This window comes from Microcebus murinus, chromosome 14 (genome assembly GCF_040939455.1).
Source record: "Microcebus murinus isolate Inina chromosome 14, M.murinus_Inina_mat1.0, whole genome shotgun sequence".
NCBI lineage: Eukaryota > Metazoa > Chordata > Mammalia > Primates > Cheirogaleidae > Microcebus > Microcebus murinus.
The window spans coordinates 23,958,865-23,977,127 of record NC_134117.1 but is presented as its reverse complement, the minus strand read 5'-3'; the positions used below and the strand labels follow the sequence as shown (position 1 = coordinate 23,977,127).

Genomic DNA, 18,263 nt, shown 5'->3' with positions numbered 1-18,263 from the left:
AGTGCAATAGGCAGGGCCACCAAGCATGGCTGTCAGCTTGTGCCCTACACAAGGGTACCTGGCTGAAAGGCCAGCAGCTAGTGCCAAGCCTTGCACCCTGGCATGGGGTATCCTCTCCCATATGGGCCAGGTCTGTCCAGTCTCAGGAATATGCATTCCATGGACAAGGCCAAGGGAGCCTGTCTGTGGGCAGAGTCCGTGTGTCTGTCCTGTAGTGCGCCCTTTTCCTCCCCCTCCAGCAGGCTCGGTAGGCTTTCAGGGCTGTTGAGCCCAGGGTGGGGATGGAGGCAGCTGACCTGGGCCAGAGCCCAAACTGCCACAGCCTCCCAGCCTCCTCCTTTTGTTGCAAGGGTGAGCACCCCCGACCCCCTCTGCTGGTGGCCTCCAGAGCAGCAGGAGGATCCCCTTTCTGTGGATCCTGAAAGGGGTGGGGGTGGCCAAGAACAAGGGCCACCTCTTGGCCACTTCCCTGTTTCCTGGAGTCACATTCCCAGCTGCTCCCAGCAGTTAAAGGACGTTGTGGAGAAAAATGGGCTTTGGGCAAGCGCGTCAGCAGGAATCCCAGTCAGGCCGTTTCCTAGCCGTATGATTCTGGGCAAGTGGCTTAACCTTTGTGAGCCTTGGTTTCCACAGCTGGGCCAGCTATCTTGTAAGGCTGATCAAAGGGTTAGATCAGCTAATTACTAAAAAGAGTGGCAGGTTGCTTAGCTAAATGTAGTTCCGCCCCCAATGCTTGTACCTCTGAGCTTCAGGTATCCAAGCAAATTCTCCCTGCCCCCTCTGGACTCATCTTGCTTTCTGCAATTCTGTCATTAATATTTCATTTCTTTAGCAAAGGCTTTTTGTCCCTGGGTCACTGCTATTCACTCTGGAAAAGAAACCTCCCCATACTCCTTTGTGCAGGAGGATTCCTTAGCTCCTTTTCTGAGAGCAAAGCCTTAGAAGCCAAAAGGGGAAAAGGTATCATGGTATGAATTTGGGCCCTAGCAGTCAAATAGGCCTGGGTTCAAGTTCTGGCTCTGCCCTGTAATTCCAGCAGGCTCACGGGCAAGTGATTCAAATCCTGTGAGCTCTATCCCCATATTGTGAATGATAATACCTACAGCTAAGAATGTCTTTGTGGCTGGTGTGGTGGCTCACACCTCTAATCGTAGCACTCTGGGAGGGAGGCAGAGGTGGGAGGATTGCTTGAAGCCAGGAGTTCAAGACTAGCCTGAGCAGCATATCAAGACCCCGTCTCTATAAAAAATACAAAAATTAGCTGGGTGTGTTGACATGAACCTGTAGTCCCAGCTACTTGTGAGGCTGAGGCAGCAGGATCGGTTGAGCCCAGAAGTCTGAGGTTGCAGTGAACTATGATCATGCCACTGCCCTCATATCCAGGCAACAAAGCAAGACCCTGTCTCCAGAGGAAAAAAAGATATTTGCAAGGATTAAACAAGATAACCTGGTACAAGTAGGTACCTCCTTAACACTCTTCCCCTGGTCTGGCACTGTGGATGCCTGCTTGTTGGCTGTGTCTGCACAGGTGCTGTGGCTGGTTCTGGACGCACACCCCTATACCAGTGTTGGACCCGCAGAGTCACTGCAGGGAGCTGGAGCCCTCTCCATATCCCTGCCTTGCTCCTGGTGGCTGTAGCTTCCCTGTGTTCTGCAGTGTTGGAAAAGGAAATTACAGAACAGATTGCAATTAAGGGGAATGAGGAGGGAGAGAGAGACAGAGGCCCTTAAATGCAGCTCCACTGAGCCCTAAAACTGTGTTTTTGCCTAGAGCCAATCAGGAGCCTCTGACAAGAGCCTTTCCCACTTACAAATCTAATTGCTGGAGGTGTGGCTGGGGTGGCCCTGGGAGCCCTGAGAGGAGGGGGCTGTCAGCCCCTCCAGGAAGGCTGCTGGCCACTGGCAGGATCATTTGTTGCCTTGAAAGTCACAGAGCCACATGGGAGGGACGGTGGTGGGCAAAGGTCTCCAAGGGCCTGGGAAGCCTGGACCCAAGTTTCTGCCAATGATTTAGCACCTATGCTTAGGTTAGATTACTTATCTAATCCTCTTCACAACTCCATGAGATTTTTACCTAATTTTATGGATAAGAAACTGAGGCAGGCCTGGCTCCGTGGCTCATGCCTGTAATCCTAGCACTCTGGGAGGCCGAGGAGAGAGACCCCGTCTCTACTATAAATAGAAAGAAATTAATTGGCCAACTAATATATATAGAAAAAATTAGCCGGGCATGGTGGCACATGCCTGTAGTCCCAGCTACTCGGGAGGCTGAGGCAGGAGGATCGCTCGAGCCCAGGAGTTTGAGGTTGCTGTGAGCTAGGCTGAGGCCACGGCACTCACTCTAGCCTGGGCAACAGAGTGAGACTGTCTCAAAAAAAAAAAAAAACTGAGGCAGAATATTCCTTCTATATGCTAGGTATTGCCCCAAATCTAGGGTCTTTATTTACATTAGATCTCTTTTAAATCTCCCTGCCACTTCAGTTCCATTTCACAGATGAAGAGGCAGGACTGGAAGAGAGGAAGTAACTTGCTCAAGATCACAGAGCTGATTTATGGATGAGCAAGGATTGAACCTCTCTGACTTCAGAGACTACACTTTTTCATTGTACTGCACTGCCTCTTCATTGAACAGGGAGTCCTGGGTAGGGTTTCCAGATTTGTCAAAGCAAAACCAAAAAACCAGGATGGCCACTTAAATTTGAATTTCAGATAAACAATGAATTGTTTTGAGCATTATAATTATAATGATATCCCAAATATTGCATGAATATACTTGAACACTATTCATTGTTTATCTGAAATTCATGTTTAAATGAATATCCTATAATTTATCTGGCAATCCTAGACCTTCTTTCTCCTCCTGCCTCTAGCTCCCCTCTGGTTCTGCCAAGAGCTCGCCCTTTAAAGGCAGAGCCCTTGGGACCAGTTGTGCAGCTGTGTCTCTAGACTGCTGAAAGGGACAACAAGCTCTTCTGCTCCATCGGGCAGAGCTCTGGACTGCTGCCAACTCTGCCACCTACTGTGTGACTTTGGATGAGTCTTTTCCCTCTCTGAACCTTATCTAAAAGGAAGACCCAGTATTAGGTACAAGGTAGTTGAGAGTCTCCCCGCAGGCCCTAACTCTTTTCTAATTATGTCTGCTCCCTTTTTCCTGTCTGTGGGCTGGACGTGTGTAAAAGGGTGGAACACAATCTATAGTTGTGCTGCTCTGAGAACAGAGGATACCCAATGCCTGGGACAGGGAACCCCAGGGGAGCAGTGCGGGTCAGAGGAGACCCCTGGGGAGGAGCGAGGGAGGCTGAGTGTAAGGAGTCCGTGGGGGGGGGGGCTGAGGTTGCTGAGTAAGGGCCAGCATTCTCAGCGGTGGCAGCTTGCTGAGCATTGGGACCCAGGTTCCAGGGGCTACCTGCACTGAGCAGCTCTGTGATTCTGGGCAAATTCCTTAACTGAGGCATTTGCCTTGGTTCCCTCCACTACAAGGTGGAACTAACGCTGCCCCATGATGTATGTACAGTGCCTGACACGTAGGAGGGGCTTAATAAAGGGCTACTATTATTGTTGTTGCTGTTGTATTATATATATCCTTCTGAAAAAAACACCTTGAGGAAAGCTAACCTCTGAAAGGACAAACACATTTCAAACCCTCTCCGAGCTTCAGCAAAGAACACAACACATTCCAGGCTGCTTTCATTTCAGCTAAATTTTATTTGTCGGATCTTTGACAGACATCTAAATTATACATTTGAGTTTTCCACATGACCAAACACCACGTCCCTTCCTTTGATTATCATTTTCAAAAGGGATTATAAAAAAAGAACCTTTCGATGGATCAGACTGAACCCTGAAACCACATAGAGTGCAGAGCTAAAAATAAAAGGAAGTAAGAACTGGTCCCCGAGAAGGAAAGGAGAGAGAAATCAAAGCAAACTCTGACGGGAATGGAGGGACAAGTCCTGGTGAGGGTGACATGGTGTCACCCTCCAGGCCAGGCCGGATAAGGAGCGGCCAACAGTGAGGGTGGGGCACAGAGTGGCACAAAAATAGCCACTACTTTAGTCCAGAGGGGAAAAAAGAAATTTGTCAAAAGCCAGGAGAGAGAAGTGGAGACAGAGCGAGGGAGGGAGGAGGCAGGACTGCGTCCTCCCAGCAGTCGTGGGAGCTGCGCACTCCTTTAACCCTGGCACATTTCTAACCGCCGGCATAATCGCTGACTTTCAGCTGTGCACCGACATGTTCCCCAGCTCAGCCCACATCAATGACACCCTTGTTTCCATAGTAACCAAGGGAGAGTGAAGGGGAAAGGGTGTATTGCACTGGGCGCAGAGAATCCAGCCAAAAGCAGCCGCACGGCATGGGGGGTCGGTTGGGAGGAGGGGAGGACTGGAGTTTTTCCCACAACCGGCTTGGGCTTGGGCACACATCACGGCCAGTCCCAGGCCTCGCCTGCCTTCTGGCCCCCAACCCAGCACATCCAGGGTGCACAGGGCAAAAGTCTCCCCTTTCTAGCTTCAAATTCTGTCTTTAGGTCTTGGCCCCAGAGGGCGGGGACGGGACTGGGGAGAGGAAAGGGGACTTTTTAAAAGCATTTTGTTTTTACAAATGGAGCTTTCAAACTCTGCATTTTCCAGGCTTCTCTCATCTAACCTCTGAGCTCCGGGAGGGTTCACGAGGGCTCAAAGGGAAGATGAAAGTGTGTAATGTCCACACAGCTCTGTGTCCCTGCAGCTGAGAAGCAAATCTGAACATTCACAGAGACCCTTATCAGAGGAGGGCGAGTGGCTTCTGCCTGCTAGCTGACGCCTTGGGAGGGCTCTTTAAAACAGTTCCCGAAGTTGGTGGTAAAAGGACGAAAATATTTTACAGACCATGCACCGACAGAGTCAAAGTTCTCTATTGCAGTGTTCCAAAACTGCAGATCTCAAAGAGGACATTTCACCCCTCAGATAACATCTCCGATGCACTGTTTGGAAGGAAAAACAATTTTTAAGGGCTGGAGCCAGATTTATTTCCAGCTTGGTAGAAGGGGGATTTCTGACTTCTTATCATCCTGTGTCACCTCTGTTCAAACAGAGAGAGAGGAGCTTGGGTGAGCCCGAGGTCTGTAGAGGAGGTTGCAGGGAGAACTAGCTCAGGGGTTTAAAAAAATCTCACTTTCTTTTGTCTTGCAAGTCCTTACAGGTCTGTCCACAGCAACCCCAGGGCATCTTTTCATGGCTGGCTTTTTTAATGACTTTCACCCCAGACCACCTCTGAAACTGGCCGTGTTTCAGTCTCTCCTGAGTAATTTCTCCAGAAAAAGCTGGGTGCTGAGGGCCAGGGGCTGGGGTGGCCCCTCCAGTCTCCTCACATGCCTCGGTGGGTTTGGGAAGGGCCACCCCCCAGGATGAGAAGGCAGCTGGCCTCCCAGGACCCACCAGGCACTGGACAGTCTCCTATTCATTCTCTGAAAACCCCTGAGCTCAGGCACCAGAACAGAGTTTAATTCAGGAGCCGGGATGCTCCGCCTGCCTTTCCGGGTGTGAAGCTGGGGCTTTCTGCGCACTCAGGGAAACAAGCTCTTTTTGCAGCGAGGGGCAGAGGTCCTTTGCCATCCCTCCCCAGCCAATCAACAGAGGACCCATTTTGCTAGAGAGAAGCAGAGGAGCCCCACAGCTGGCGTGACTCTGCTTCCCCGGGTGCAAACTCTGCGATGACACCCCACGTTCTCCCCAGTAGGCGCCCCTCTCTGGCCTCGGGCATCCCGCACCGCCAAGTGCCAGCACTGTAAAAATTGATCTCTTCTAAAAATCGATCTGCCTGGCTTTTCTCAGTGGAGCGGGTTCATGGTAAAGCTGCATTTATTTTTTAAATCTGATAGCAGTGGTCTATTGTGATCATTTAAACACAGAATTCTTTGAGCTTTAGAAACCTCTTCTATGGGACGGCAGCGGAGAAGCCAGCTAATCCCAGAGCCGGCTGCTCGCTGCTCCACTGAGCTGGAGAAAGCCTGTTTACGCTCGCCTGAGCCCTCCTGTGAGGGCTTTTTAAGGACCTTGTAATTTTTCTGGAATTAAACCTCCCACCTCTCCTTACATTCCAGATGTCATTACAGTCAAAAGTCATAAGAATTTCCTTCCCTGTGCGGCTGGCGAGGGGGATTGGGGATGGGGTATGTTTCTGTGGTGACTTGTTTGCAAGAAAGGATTTTTTTCCCTGACCAGAGGGTGAGGATTACATCCATAGTCTCCTATTGCATGAGGAAGACGGTTTAATCATCTGCCATTCCGCCCCCTCCCCCTAGCATCTTCCCACCAGACAGACTGAAGGCTGGTTTGGTTGGTGATGGTAAAATCAGTGACCAGCACCAGCAACACTGCCTGTGGTTTCAAAACCATGGAGGGAACGTAAGGGACAGGTCGGTAAATAAATGAACTCAGCATAAGCTGCTGCTGCTTCCTCTTTTTCTTTCTTTCTTTTCTTTCTTTCTTTTTTTTTTTTTTTTAGAAAAAAAGCCCACTGGAATCATCTAAACTGCAATGCAATCTCTTGCTCATTTAAAAGATCTCATTTTCTAATCATGTGCTTTGAGACATTTAATACTATTTCAATTATGCAGAGGAAATAATATAATTCCTTTATTTGAAAAATGATACTGAACCTCAGAGATCAGTTAAATCTACTGCTGGAATGGGGATTCTTTTTAAACTGTGCTGTTCCCTCTCTTCAAACAGCTGTAGCTGTACACAGATGGAAAAACATTTGGTCAGAAAGCAGCAAATTAGTGTTTTTCAGGACCGAATTCGGCTCCCGCAGCTCCTGCATCTCCATTCGTCTAGATTTTACTTCTTCTTTGCATTGACATTTTTGCAGACCCAGTTCATGCCATCCTTTGAAGGGAACGGGCAGAGAAAGGCAGTGTTAGTTGTAAGAAAGGCACTTTGAACTCCAGCCTGAAGGCAGGAAGGGGGCTCCTGGGTCTTCCCTCCCAGACCACCAGCTCTAGGGAGTTTGCTTGCCCCAGGGGCCCACCTGAGTGGCCAGGGACAGTGACCTCCCCAGGAGGGAGGTCTCAGAGAGCACAGGAGGGAGATGGGAGGAGGCGTGCCCAGTTTCTGAACTTGAGATGGGTCCTCAGGAACTCCCTCTGAAAAAATAAACACATCTGCTTGGATCTAAGGCCTGATTGAAGAGCTATCAGGAAAGATTCCAGCCATTTTTGGCTTTTTCTAAAAGCTGACCTTTGCTAGGGCATTAAATTCAATAAGCCACCCTTCTGGTGCCCCAGTGTGTTTACAGTGTGATAGTGTACACTGGGTTAAATTAAATTTCTTTTTGGAAAAACAAATCCACTGCAGTGTGTGTTGCTAGACACACACTAGGGCAATGTGCATTTATTTCTCTTCCGCAGCTCTACAGATAGGTTTAAAAGGGCCTGGCCTGTTTCTTGTAGCTTTAAGCACTACCAAGCAGAGGGACTGGGGAGAAGGTTCCCTTAAAGGCACAGTGACCTTGAAAGTGCCCTCTCTTAGAAGGCTGGAGAGGGACTGAGGTAAAAACCACACAGTGCCTTCAGCCACCTGGCAGGTGGCACGATTCCTCACGGATGCCAGGCCTGTCAGAGGTGACCTCCTTTTCAACTCCCTTTGGAGCCACACCTGGACACTCTCTCCTTCCCCACAGTCTCCCCAACATTTAGGGGTGTGCAGAGTTCCCTCAGAAGCCCAGAACAAAATCCAAGGTGGCTCCTGCAGTGACTCCCTTTCCCTGCATCTGTAACACATGCTCGCTGAGGTCCCGACCACATTTGCACACATCAGCCGTACACGCCACGCCTCTAAGTCCCACATTTCCTGTGGCCATGGATCTAGCTGCTGAACCTGAACAGCTGAGACAGCTTAGAGTAATAAATATCAGCTGACACCCTTGGCCATTCGGAACATTAATCCCATAAACAATACATCACTGCAAAACAACCAGCAGGCATCCTCTCTCCTGGCTAATCTGACCTGCACCTGAATTTACAGTGATTAAAACTCTGCCCGTTGCCATCCGTGCAATTGGGCAGGGGAACCAGATAATCTGACGGTTGTCCCAGAGTGGACCTTACCTTATGGCCTTTGCCAAGATGAGGCTGGCCATGGCCGAAAGCCCAAAGGTATAGAGCACCTGGCAGTGGGGGAAGTGGGGAGGAATGCCCAGGTGGGAGAAAGGGAGACTCCGAACGCATCTCTCATTACAACTAGGTCAGCCACTTACTCTGAAAAGCCAAGGCCAATTTTAAGACCATTTTATGAAAAGGATTAATTTAAAGAGAAGCATGTTTAATTTTAGTAGCTAATTGGTTTCCAGGAAAAAAATGATCACCTGCCAGGAGACAAAAAAGATTTTACAAATAAAAGAGGGATGAATAAGATAAACATCTTCTCTTGCCTCCGAAGCTGAATAGCTCAGCACTTATGCGGCACTTTCCATCTTCAGGAGCCCGCACGCTCTCAAAGGTGCAGCACAACACGCTTGCCTCGGTGGAGACTTGCGGCATTTTATCAGCCCATCTCTCAGAGAAACCAAGCACAGTGTTCCCACACCATGTGAATGCCGTTTTGTCTTTTTCTTGTTAAATGGCTGATTAAGGAGGGGGTTTTCTTTTATTATATGTAACTGAACATGAATGCAAGCAAAGAGATAGGAAAAATATTTACTCAGCTGCAGGAGCCCAGAGCAGAGGTGGAGGGTGCAGGGTAGCTTTATCCTGGGTATCTGTCACGGAGGCAGAGGGGGGTTTGAACAGCACAGCCCTGCTGAGGGGCAGTGTCCAGTGTCTCCAGATGTCTGTGAGGGCCAGGGTGGCGAAGCCCTCCCAGCAACAGTCCTGCCAACAGAGGGCGCTCACAGGCCAGTACCCACTGGTGGAGCTGAGGCTCCGGCGCCCTGCGGCTACATCCGGTCACCTGAAGGAGTGTGGGAAGCACAGGGGCAAACAGGGGGCCGTGGCCTGAGGCAGCCCTTGGCTTGGGAGGACCCTGGAGGGCTGCTCCTTTCTTCTTGTGGTGAGCCAGAGGAGAAGCTGGGCTGGAGGTGGGAGGTGTGAGGGAGGCAATAATCCACAGTGATAATACTCGTCAATCAAATCAGGGGTAAGCTTTGTCAGGCTGCCCACTGGAAAGGAAAGATAATAGCGTCCTCCAGGATCCCTGAGGGGAAGGGTCGTGTCAGACCTGCTGGAGGTTGTATTCACAGAACCTAGCATGGTGTCTGGCCTGCAGTCTACACTTAATTTATATCTTTTAAAATCAACCCTTGTAACAAGCCTGTGAAGTAGGTCCTATTATTATTTCTGTTTCCCAGATGGGGAGATGAAGGCACAGGACAGGGCATGGCAGAGGCAGCCTGTGCTCTTGAGCTGTTTACCATTTCTCCATGAATATGGGCCACTGATGGGGGGAAGCGCATCTGCCTCAAGCTTACAGGAGTGGCCCGGCCAGTGGCTTATGCCTGTAATCCTAGCACTCTAGGAGGCTGAGGCGGGAGGATCTCTTGAGCTTAAGGAGTTCGAGACCAGCCTGAGCAAGAGTGAGACCCCCGTCTTTACTAAAAATAGAAAGAAAATTAATTGGCCAATTAAAAAATATATAGAAAAAATTAGCTGGACATGGTGGCACATGCCTGTAGTCCCAGCTACTTGGGAGGCTGAGGCAGGAGGATCACTTGAACCCAGGAGTTTGAGGTTGCTGTGAGCTAGGCTGATGCCACAGCACTCTAGCCGGGGCAACAGAGGAAGACTGTCTCAAAAAGAAAAAGTAAGGAGTGAGGAATCGCCCTGAAGATGGGAAGGGAGCAATTCCAGTTTTTTCTTCCTCATGACTTCAGCTGATTACAGGGGCCCGAGACTGGAGTAGCAGCAGCCAAGCACGTAGCTGACAGTGCCAGAGGCTGTTTCTGGCCACGCAACTCTCAAGGTTTCTGGGCTGCCAGGTATCTATGTGTGTGGAAGCCTGCACTTTTACACGGCTGCATGACCCTAGTATGTGAACTATCCACTCAGACCACCACCTCCAGTAGAAACCCTACATTTAGAGACTACATACTTACAAGAGGAGGAACCTTCCACTTCTTATGTTTAAATGAAGGCTCCACACCATTACTACTTTTATCTGGCAAAGCTTTGTTTTTTGAAACAGACAACTGAGAAAAGGTGATCGTTTACTTGAAGTAGGTTATTGCTCTGCCTCTAAAGTAGGAAATTAACTCATAGGTTTGTTTAATGGTTGAACCTTTATTGTTAAAAACTGGTTTGACCAATTTTCTGCATGTGATCTTCATTATGGGGATGACAATCTTATGGTAAGAATAATCCTCCCTTTCCTCCTCCGCTGCACCTTCCCCTGACCAATCTTGCTGAAACTGAATTTGAATTGATTAGCTTCAATTCAATAATAGAGACTAAAGAGAGACATCGAACTTCAAATACTGAGCTGTGTTTGGCCTCACAGAGAGGAAATAAATTTCATCATGTCACAATATTATTCTCTAATATAACCATTGGAAGAAATGCCCCTAACCATATGGGAAGGAATCTCTATGTCCCAGGATTTAGGGTACATTGCTTCTTTCTACGGTAAGAGTGGTCTCTGCCTGTGCTGCTCCTTTTAATTTGATCTCTGTACATTGTATCCATCACTGCTCGATAGTTGGAAGGAAGCAGTGGCAGCCATGGTTGGGTGGGCCTGGTTTTTAAAGCCATGCAGACTATGAGGTCACATCAGTAATTGCTTTAAGATGACGAGGAGCTCAAACCCTTGCTGAGCAATGTAGCCTATCCCATCATGCCACTGGGCCCCTAGGGTCAAGGAGCAGCTGGATGCAGCATACATAAAACATTGCTTGCTATTAATATTTTTTCTGGTGACAAAGGGCATTGTACCAGAGAGGTAGCAACATCGTATGTCCTGAGCTTGCTTGCTTCATCTACAGAAAAGTTTGATCAATTTAAAGATAAAGCTGAGTTCTAATTCACAGTTAAGCAGTTCCGTGTACATCTAGAGTCAGTAACAACTGATGCCAGGCCTAGAAAGAAGTGGTAAATGTTATTTTTAAAAATACCGAAATTCTGTTGCTGTATTAGGGAAAAGTCCCGTAGATCAAGGAAAAAGAAGCAAAACCAAGAAATTGGGCTAGTGGGCACTTAGTGCCCATCTGCAAGCCTAACTCTGAAGTACGGCTCAGGCTGCCAACGACCCTTTCTATAGAAGGGAGGCAGCGAAAGACTGTGACCTGGCTCATCCTTCCATTTAGAGAAGGAAGAGAGGGAATATGTGATAAGTGCAAAAAGAAAAGGTGAGCATGAGGTGGTGGCCTACCTGGACAGCAACACCCAGGGGACAATCACTGGCCATGGGTGAAGACAGGTCTTTGTGATGACCATGCTTAAAGGCCAGGTTAAAACTGTGGATCTCCGCCTTGAGAGGAAATTCAAAGCCAGTGTAATTTTAATTACACAAACACACACACACTGTTTTAGAAAATGTCTTCAAACACCTGAAACTACAACAGCAAGGAGAGCTGTGGTTTGGGGTTCAAATTCAGGTCTGCAGGCAGAAGAGGGATGGATTTCTCTATACCTTTCTCTGGCTCTAAGCCACATCCTTTGTTCACTATTTTCTAGACACCCAAGGGAAAATAAAAGAATAAGAGTTCCAGGCCGGGCACAGTGGCTCACGCCTGTAATCCTAGCACTCTGGGAGGCTGAGGAGGGTGGATTGCTCAAGGTCAGGAGTTCAAAACCAGCCTAAGCAAGAGCGAGACCCTGTCTCTACTATAAATAGGAAGAAATTAATTGGCCAACTAATATATATAGAAAAAACCAGCTGAGCATGGTGGTGCATGCCTGTAGTCCCAGCTATTCTGGAGCCCGAGGCAGAAGGATTACTTGAGCCCAGGAGTTTGAGGTTGCTGTGAGCTAGGCTGAGGCCACGGCACTCAATCTAGACTGGGCAACAAAGCGATACTCTGTCTCAAAAAAAAAAAGAGTTCCAGTGCTTAGTGTTGTATCTTAGGAGAGGTTCTAGGGACCCAGGCCTAACCTTGAGGGCACAGAGGGAGGCATCCCCTATGTTTAGAAGGAGTCTGGCTGAGGGAGTTATAGGTTCTCCCCCTAGCCATTTTTCAATTTCTCCTCTTTCTGCCTCATCTACTTGACATAACTGGGTCTCCTGATCACTCCTCTGGACTGTGGGCTTCTCGGCAGGGCAGTGTTTCCAAAATTGATGTTATCCTTCAGCTTCTTATGCCCTTTACCTATTCTCTGCTCCTGACAGTTTCCCATGAAAACCTGCTTTAATTACACAATGGGCTGGCCTCCTAGTCACCATCAATCAGGCAAAGAAAGAACTACTCCAAACTCTCTCTAAAGTCAATTTCCACACCCAGAGCAGGGGCTCTTGAACAGCACATGGTACTGCCCATCCTTGTGAAGACATATGTTTGCTTTCAGAACATCAGGTGGAACAAGGCCCTGAAATCCATCCCAGGAATCGCTAACTTCCATAACCTCAAATCCTGTGTTTAAGCCATGCAACTAATGAGAAGTGATATACCCGTCCTACTTAGTCCGCAGTGGGGCGGGACTTGTCGTCCAGCAGATGTGGCTGTCCCCCCAGCTTGCCCACTTGAGGGTCCTATTACTTAGCAGTAGAAGATGGATCTCTCAAATGCATTTTGAGTAGACACACACATACAAACACATGCAATATAAACAGAGATTCTGTCTTCAAACACCTAGAACTGTAAGAAATTTCCAGGTCTTTTTTTTTTCCTAACCTTTGTACATTTTCTTTCAGGGTCATTAGAACTGTGGTGTGAGATGTTGCCTGAGCATTGTGGTAGTTTTGCCTGTTACCAACCAACTTTTGGGAAGGTAAGATGGGGTAGGGAAGATGAATAAGAAATTTAGGGAATTTTAGTAATTATTACACATTATCCATGTCTGCAAGTGAACCCTAAACAATTAGATCTTATGAACATTTTTCTAGTGAAGTCTTTCATTTTTAGGAATATTTTAAGCCTTAATTAACAAGAATCATTTAAGGCCTGTACTTCAACTAAGCAATGCTGGAAAGGAATTCCACTTAAGTGACTCTTTCTAAGGTAAAAACCAAGAAACTGGTGAGTGGACAAGTGCTTAGGTCAGAGGCGTTACCTGAGGGAGAGACATGGTCAATCAGTGTCTCAAAATGAAAAGCATCTCCACAGAAAAACTCTACGACCTTTCTCTAGTCCCCAAAGGTTACCATTAAAGGACAATAGACAGCAGATTCCCTTCTTAATTAACATTTTTATTAAATAACCCATTTCAAATAATGGTTAAATTCTCTAAATTTATATCATTCTATTAACCATAATCTAATCTCATTAACCTTGAAATCCCAGTCTTAACTACCCAATTCTATACACCATGGTACTATCTACTAAACTAATTAAGTGACCTTCAAACTATTTCTCCTCCATACAAAAATCATTATTATTTTTTTTTTGCTCATAGTTTTTGTTGGATCTCTCTTGATATCATTTCCTGTGAATTTGGTAGCTGAAGGCCCCTGATCTAAGAACTTCCTTATCAAAGTCAAAACATATATAAAAATCTCACTTTATTCAAAGTGGTTTATTTTGCGGCCCTCCCCGGCCCTCCCCCCCAACTGCCTAGTAGCTTGCTGCCTCTTCTTTGGCCTAAAGATCCTGTAAGGGGCACTGTGCACCTCTAGTGGTTATACAGCCATAACACAGACACTCCCCACCAGACAGCAGTGGCATGGGGTGGGGTAGGGGCTGGGGAGGAAATGGCAGGCACTCCCTCTCTACCTCCAGGCTCCTCTGAAGCAGTGTCCCTGACTTTATTTGTTTTTAATTTTTTTATTTTTCTGTGTACTTGTTTCGAACTCCTGACCTTGAGTGATCCGCCCGCCTCGGCCCAATTACAGGTGTGAGCCACCTCGCCAGGCCTGTACTTGTGAGGTATGTCCCTGACTTTAATGCCATTGCTCTGCATACTGATTCTAGATAACTCTAGTTCTCTGTTTTTACATCCCTGAGGCTGGCTGGAGAAACAAGAGCCTCACCTTTAATTCTGGCTTTGCTTCTTCTACTCAACATGCTGGTCAGGTGAAAAAAGATTATAGGGCTGTAAGCTCACTTTCTTTCTTTTTTTTTTATAAAAATATTTTTTTCAAGCAATGTTACTTTTCTTTACTTTATCCAAATCTAATTTTTCATGCCCAGATCATGCCCAGCCAGGGGCTGGCTGGAAATTCGTAAGCTCACTTTCTTATGAGTATGCACAAAAAAATGTATTTCTTTCTTTAGTCTCATCTTTATAGACCTCAATCTCAAGATGTTCTCAACTTTCTAAGAGGCTGCTGAAGTGGTCTATAGAAACACAAGGAAGCTACTAGTTCTCCTGGGCCTCATCTTTGTCAAAATAACCTTCGCCTCATGAATACTAGCCTACCCACAATCAGAGGAATTATGTGAGGCAAAACTTGATTGTTTAAAAAGTATGTTATAATTGGAGAAAGCTAAATAAAATTATCAGAGTTCACCCATTCAAAAACATCCTGGGCTGTGGTAAACTTGTTGGACCAGCTTATAAATTAAGCTGAAAAATGAGGCTAATTGACACCTGATAGACATATAATCACGTATGTGATAGCAACTTTAATTTTTTTTTAATTTTTTTTTTTTTTTTGAGATAGAGTCTCACTTTGTTGCCCAGGCTAGAGTGAGTGCCGTGGTGTCAGCCTGGCTCACAGCAACCTCAGACTCCAGGGCTCAGCGATCCTCCTGCCTCAGCCTCCCGAGTAGCTGGGACTACAGGCATGCACCACCATGCCCGGCTGATTTTTTGTATATATATTTTTAGTTGGTCAATTAATTTATTTCTATTTTTGGTAGAGACGGGGTCTCGCTCAGGCTGGTTTCGAACTCCTGACCTTGAGCAATCCGCCCGCCTAGGCCTCCCAGAGTGCTAGGATTACAGGCGTGAGCCACCACGCCCGGCATGATAGCAACTTTAAAAGGGAGACTGTAGAAGAATAAAACTATTTACTTCTTTTTCTTTTTTTTTTTAGATGAGCCTCTTCACTATGTTGCCCAGGCTGGACTCAAGCAATCCTCCTGCCTCAGCCTCCTGAGTAGCTGGGACTACAGGCAGGAGCCACTACGCCCGGCTAGAAGAATAAAACTATTAAGGAGCAGGATTGGGGGATAGGAAAGAAATTTTCATTTTTCAACTTTATATACTTTTTTTTTTTTTTTTTGAGACAGAGTCTCGCTTTGTTGCCCAGGCTAGAGTGAGTGCCATGGTATCAGCCTAGCTCACAGCAACCTCCAACTCCTGGGCTCAAGTAATTCTACTGCCTCAGCCTCCCAAGTAGCTGGGACTACAGGCATGTGCCACCATGCCCGGCTAATTTTTTTTAATATATATATTAGTTGGCCAATTCATTTCTATTTTTTAGTAGAAATGGCATCTTGCTCTTGCTCAGGCTGGTTTTGAACTCCTGACCTTGAGCGATCTGCCCGCCTCAGCCTCCCAGAGTGCTAGGATTACAGGCGTGAGCCACCATGCCCGGCCTATATGCTTTTATATAATTAACAGTAAGAATACATTACTTTTATAATCAGAATTTAAGAAGGAAGGAAGGAAATAAATAAGACCAAAAAATCTCTCCTCAAAAGCCAAACCTCACAGAGACCTACAGAGCTCCAGAATCCATTTTGCCTACATGGCTGAAGTAACCACTGGCTGATTAGGCGCCCCCACAACACACGAGCATGCACAAAGAGTTTCTAAGGGTGCAGGTATTAAGTGGTCTGAGGACAGGGAGCTTGGCCCATGCTGTCTGCCCTCAGATAGAGAAGCCAAGCACAGAATAAGCCCTGGCTATTTGCGTAGCAAAAAGACCAAGCAACGCTGCTATGGTGGCGCACAGCTATAGTCCCAGCTACTCCAGTGACTCAGGCAGGAGGATTGCTTGAGGCCAGGAGTTAACACCATTATTGTGCTTGTGAATACCCACTGTATTCCAGCCTGGGCAACACAGCTGGACCACATCTCTTTTTTTTTTTTTTGACACAGAATCTTACTCTGTTGCCCGGGCTAGAGTGCTGTGGCGTCAGCCTAGCTCACAGCAACCTCAAACTCCTGGACTCAAGCAATCCCTCTGCCTCAGCCTCCCGATTGGCTGGGACTATAGGCATGTGCCACCATGCCCGGTTAATTTTTTTCTATATATATTTTTAGTTGGCCGATTAATTTCTATTTATAATAGAGACGGGGTCTTGCTCTTGCTCAGGCTGGTTTCGAACTCCTGACCTCAAATGATCCTCCCGCCTCAGCCTCCCAGAGTGCTAGGATTATAGGCATGAGTCACCATGCCCGAAGACCCCATCTCTTAAAAAAGAAAAAATCAATCAGCAAACCTGACAGAATTGAGATAATTCTAGGAAGTGATTATTTGCTTGGGATAAAAGTAGACAGGCTGTTTTAAGATAAATCAGTGTCAAATGTTTTAGGAGAGAGGGCAGAAAAATATTAGAAGGGAAATGGAAAGAAGGCGCGGGACAGTGGTTGAGAATCCACCCCTGGTATCCCAACACTCCAAGGTCAGAGAAAGCAAACAGGCTACTCTGTGAGAGACATATGCCATATGGCATCGAGGGAAGATGGTATTGCCTTAGATAGGGTTAACCTGGAGCAGTACTGTCCGCTCTGACAGCACCGTGTGACACCCCTGGCAGTTACACCAGACGCCTAACACGAGGCAAGTGGAGCAGGCTGGGGGCTTCGGAGTAAGAGTCGTCCCGGAGGGCTGACTCCAGAGCGTCAGCTGATTTGAGGTTGCTTGGGAGGAGGCATCAGAGCTGAAACTGTTTATCATTCTTTGATGATACAGCCTCTTGGGTGTCTGAGATATAACCGTTTTCTGCCCTAAATTAATATTAAATGAGGAGAAGCCTGCTCTTCCAGCACGGAGTTCTTCAGTACAAAGCATGAGGCTTTCTGTCAGCAGAGGACTCCCAGTGGGAAATCAACTGTAAGTAGCAGCAGACACACACCAACCCAGAAAGCAGGGGAGATAACCAACATAAGAAACAAAAACACTTCTAGGATAACCAATATGTATATGATTATCAATAGTCATCACCTTGGGCATACAGATATGTAGCATCCATAATATTAGACACAACACAGAACCCCAACACAATCATCAAGAATCCTAGAGTTAGAAACAATATTCAAAGTCTTCTGTTCTGACATTCTACCCGACAGGGAAAGCTTGTTGCATATGTGGGATGGCCTATCTGTGGCTCTCTTGAAACATGTCATGATATCTGATTGCTTTCTAAGTAGAAAAGACCCATATGCCTCCATGCTCTCTCATCTTGGAATGGTTCATCTATTTGTTTCATACCTTTTTCTATCTAGATCAGCCTAACCAATGAGACAGACCACCTTGGTTGGCTGCCATGTTGCCAGTGACCAAGTCGTCCTGTAATCTCACCTGAACGCCCTCTCCTGTGAGAGCTGAGCAAGACTGGATCTGCCAGATTCGGTCTCGGATGGTATGCAGGTTCAGTCCTTCTGCGATTTCAGAGGCTGGGGCTGCTGTGAGCAAATCCTGCTTATTAGCAAAGATGAGCACTGGCACACAACTTAGCTTTTCTTCCTCCAGTAATTCAGCTAGTTCCTGGATCATTTTAAGGAAGAAGAGGGAGGGAAGGATGAAATCTATGATATTTAACCATGCACTTCTAATTAGAAAAAAATGTAACAGTCAAGCTTATCAACTAGTAATTTTGAAGAGCAGTGATTCTCAAACTGGAGCCTGTGCAAGAATTCCCTGGCAGGTTCCTCAGCCTGACCCAGAGATGCTGACTTTGAAAAGTCTGAGCCAGGGCTCAGGAATCTGCATTTTTAACAAAATCCCCAGGTGATTCATAGATCACACTTTGAGAAACACTGTTCAAAGGAGAATACAAGTAGTAGTTAGAGATTTGAAACTTACTCAAGGTTATTATTTACAAATAACCTTTTTTTTGAGACAGAGTCTTGCTTTATTGCCCTGGGTAGAATGCAGTGGCATCATCACAGCTCACTACAACCTCAAACTCCTGGGCTCAAGCAATTCTCTTGCCTCAGCCTCATGAGGAGCTAGGACTACAGGCATGTGCCATGATGCTTGGCTAATTTTTCTATTTTTACTAGAGACAGTCTCACTGTTGCTAAGGCT

At 46.9% G+C, this 18,263-nt stretch overlaps 1 protein-coding gene and 1 long non-coding RNA gene across 3 annotated transcripts in view; both read right to left on the bottom strand.

Annotated features, from left to right (window-relative positions):
* Positions 1 to 18,263, bottom strand: part of ARL3 (ARF like GTPase 3) — a 55,959-nt gene that overhangs the window by 8,063 nt on the left and 29,633 nt on the right. The window contains exons 5-6 of one of the 2 annotated variants that reach the window (XM_012770176.2): positions 17,535 to 17,720; positions 6,588 to 6,866 (exon numbers count right to left, since the gene is read on the bottom strand). In XM_012770176.2, coding sequence (XP_012625630.1) covers positions 6,819 to 6,866; positions 17,535 to 17,720 — 234 coding nt within the window. In that variant the 3' untranslated portion in view covers positions 6,588 to 6,818. Of the gene's footprint in view, positions 1 to 6,587; positions 6,867 to 17,534; positions 17,721 to 18,263 lie in introns of those variants that run through there. The other variant, XM_076009817.1, reaches the window with a different exon arrangement.
* On the bottom strand, positions 3,686 to 5,152 carry LOC142875471 (uncharacterized). Its single transcript, XR_012922824.1, has 2 exons — positions 4,787 to 5,152; positions 3,686 to 4,447 (listed from the first exon to the last, which is right to left on the bottom strand). It is a non-coding gene; the product is annotated as an uncharacterized LOC142875471 (long non-coding RNA).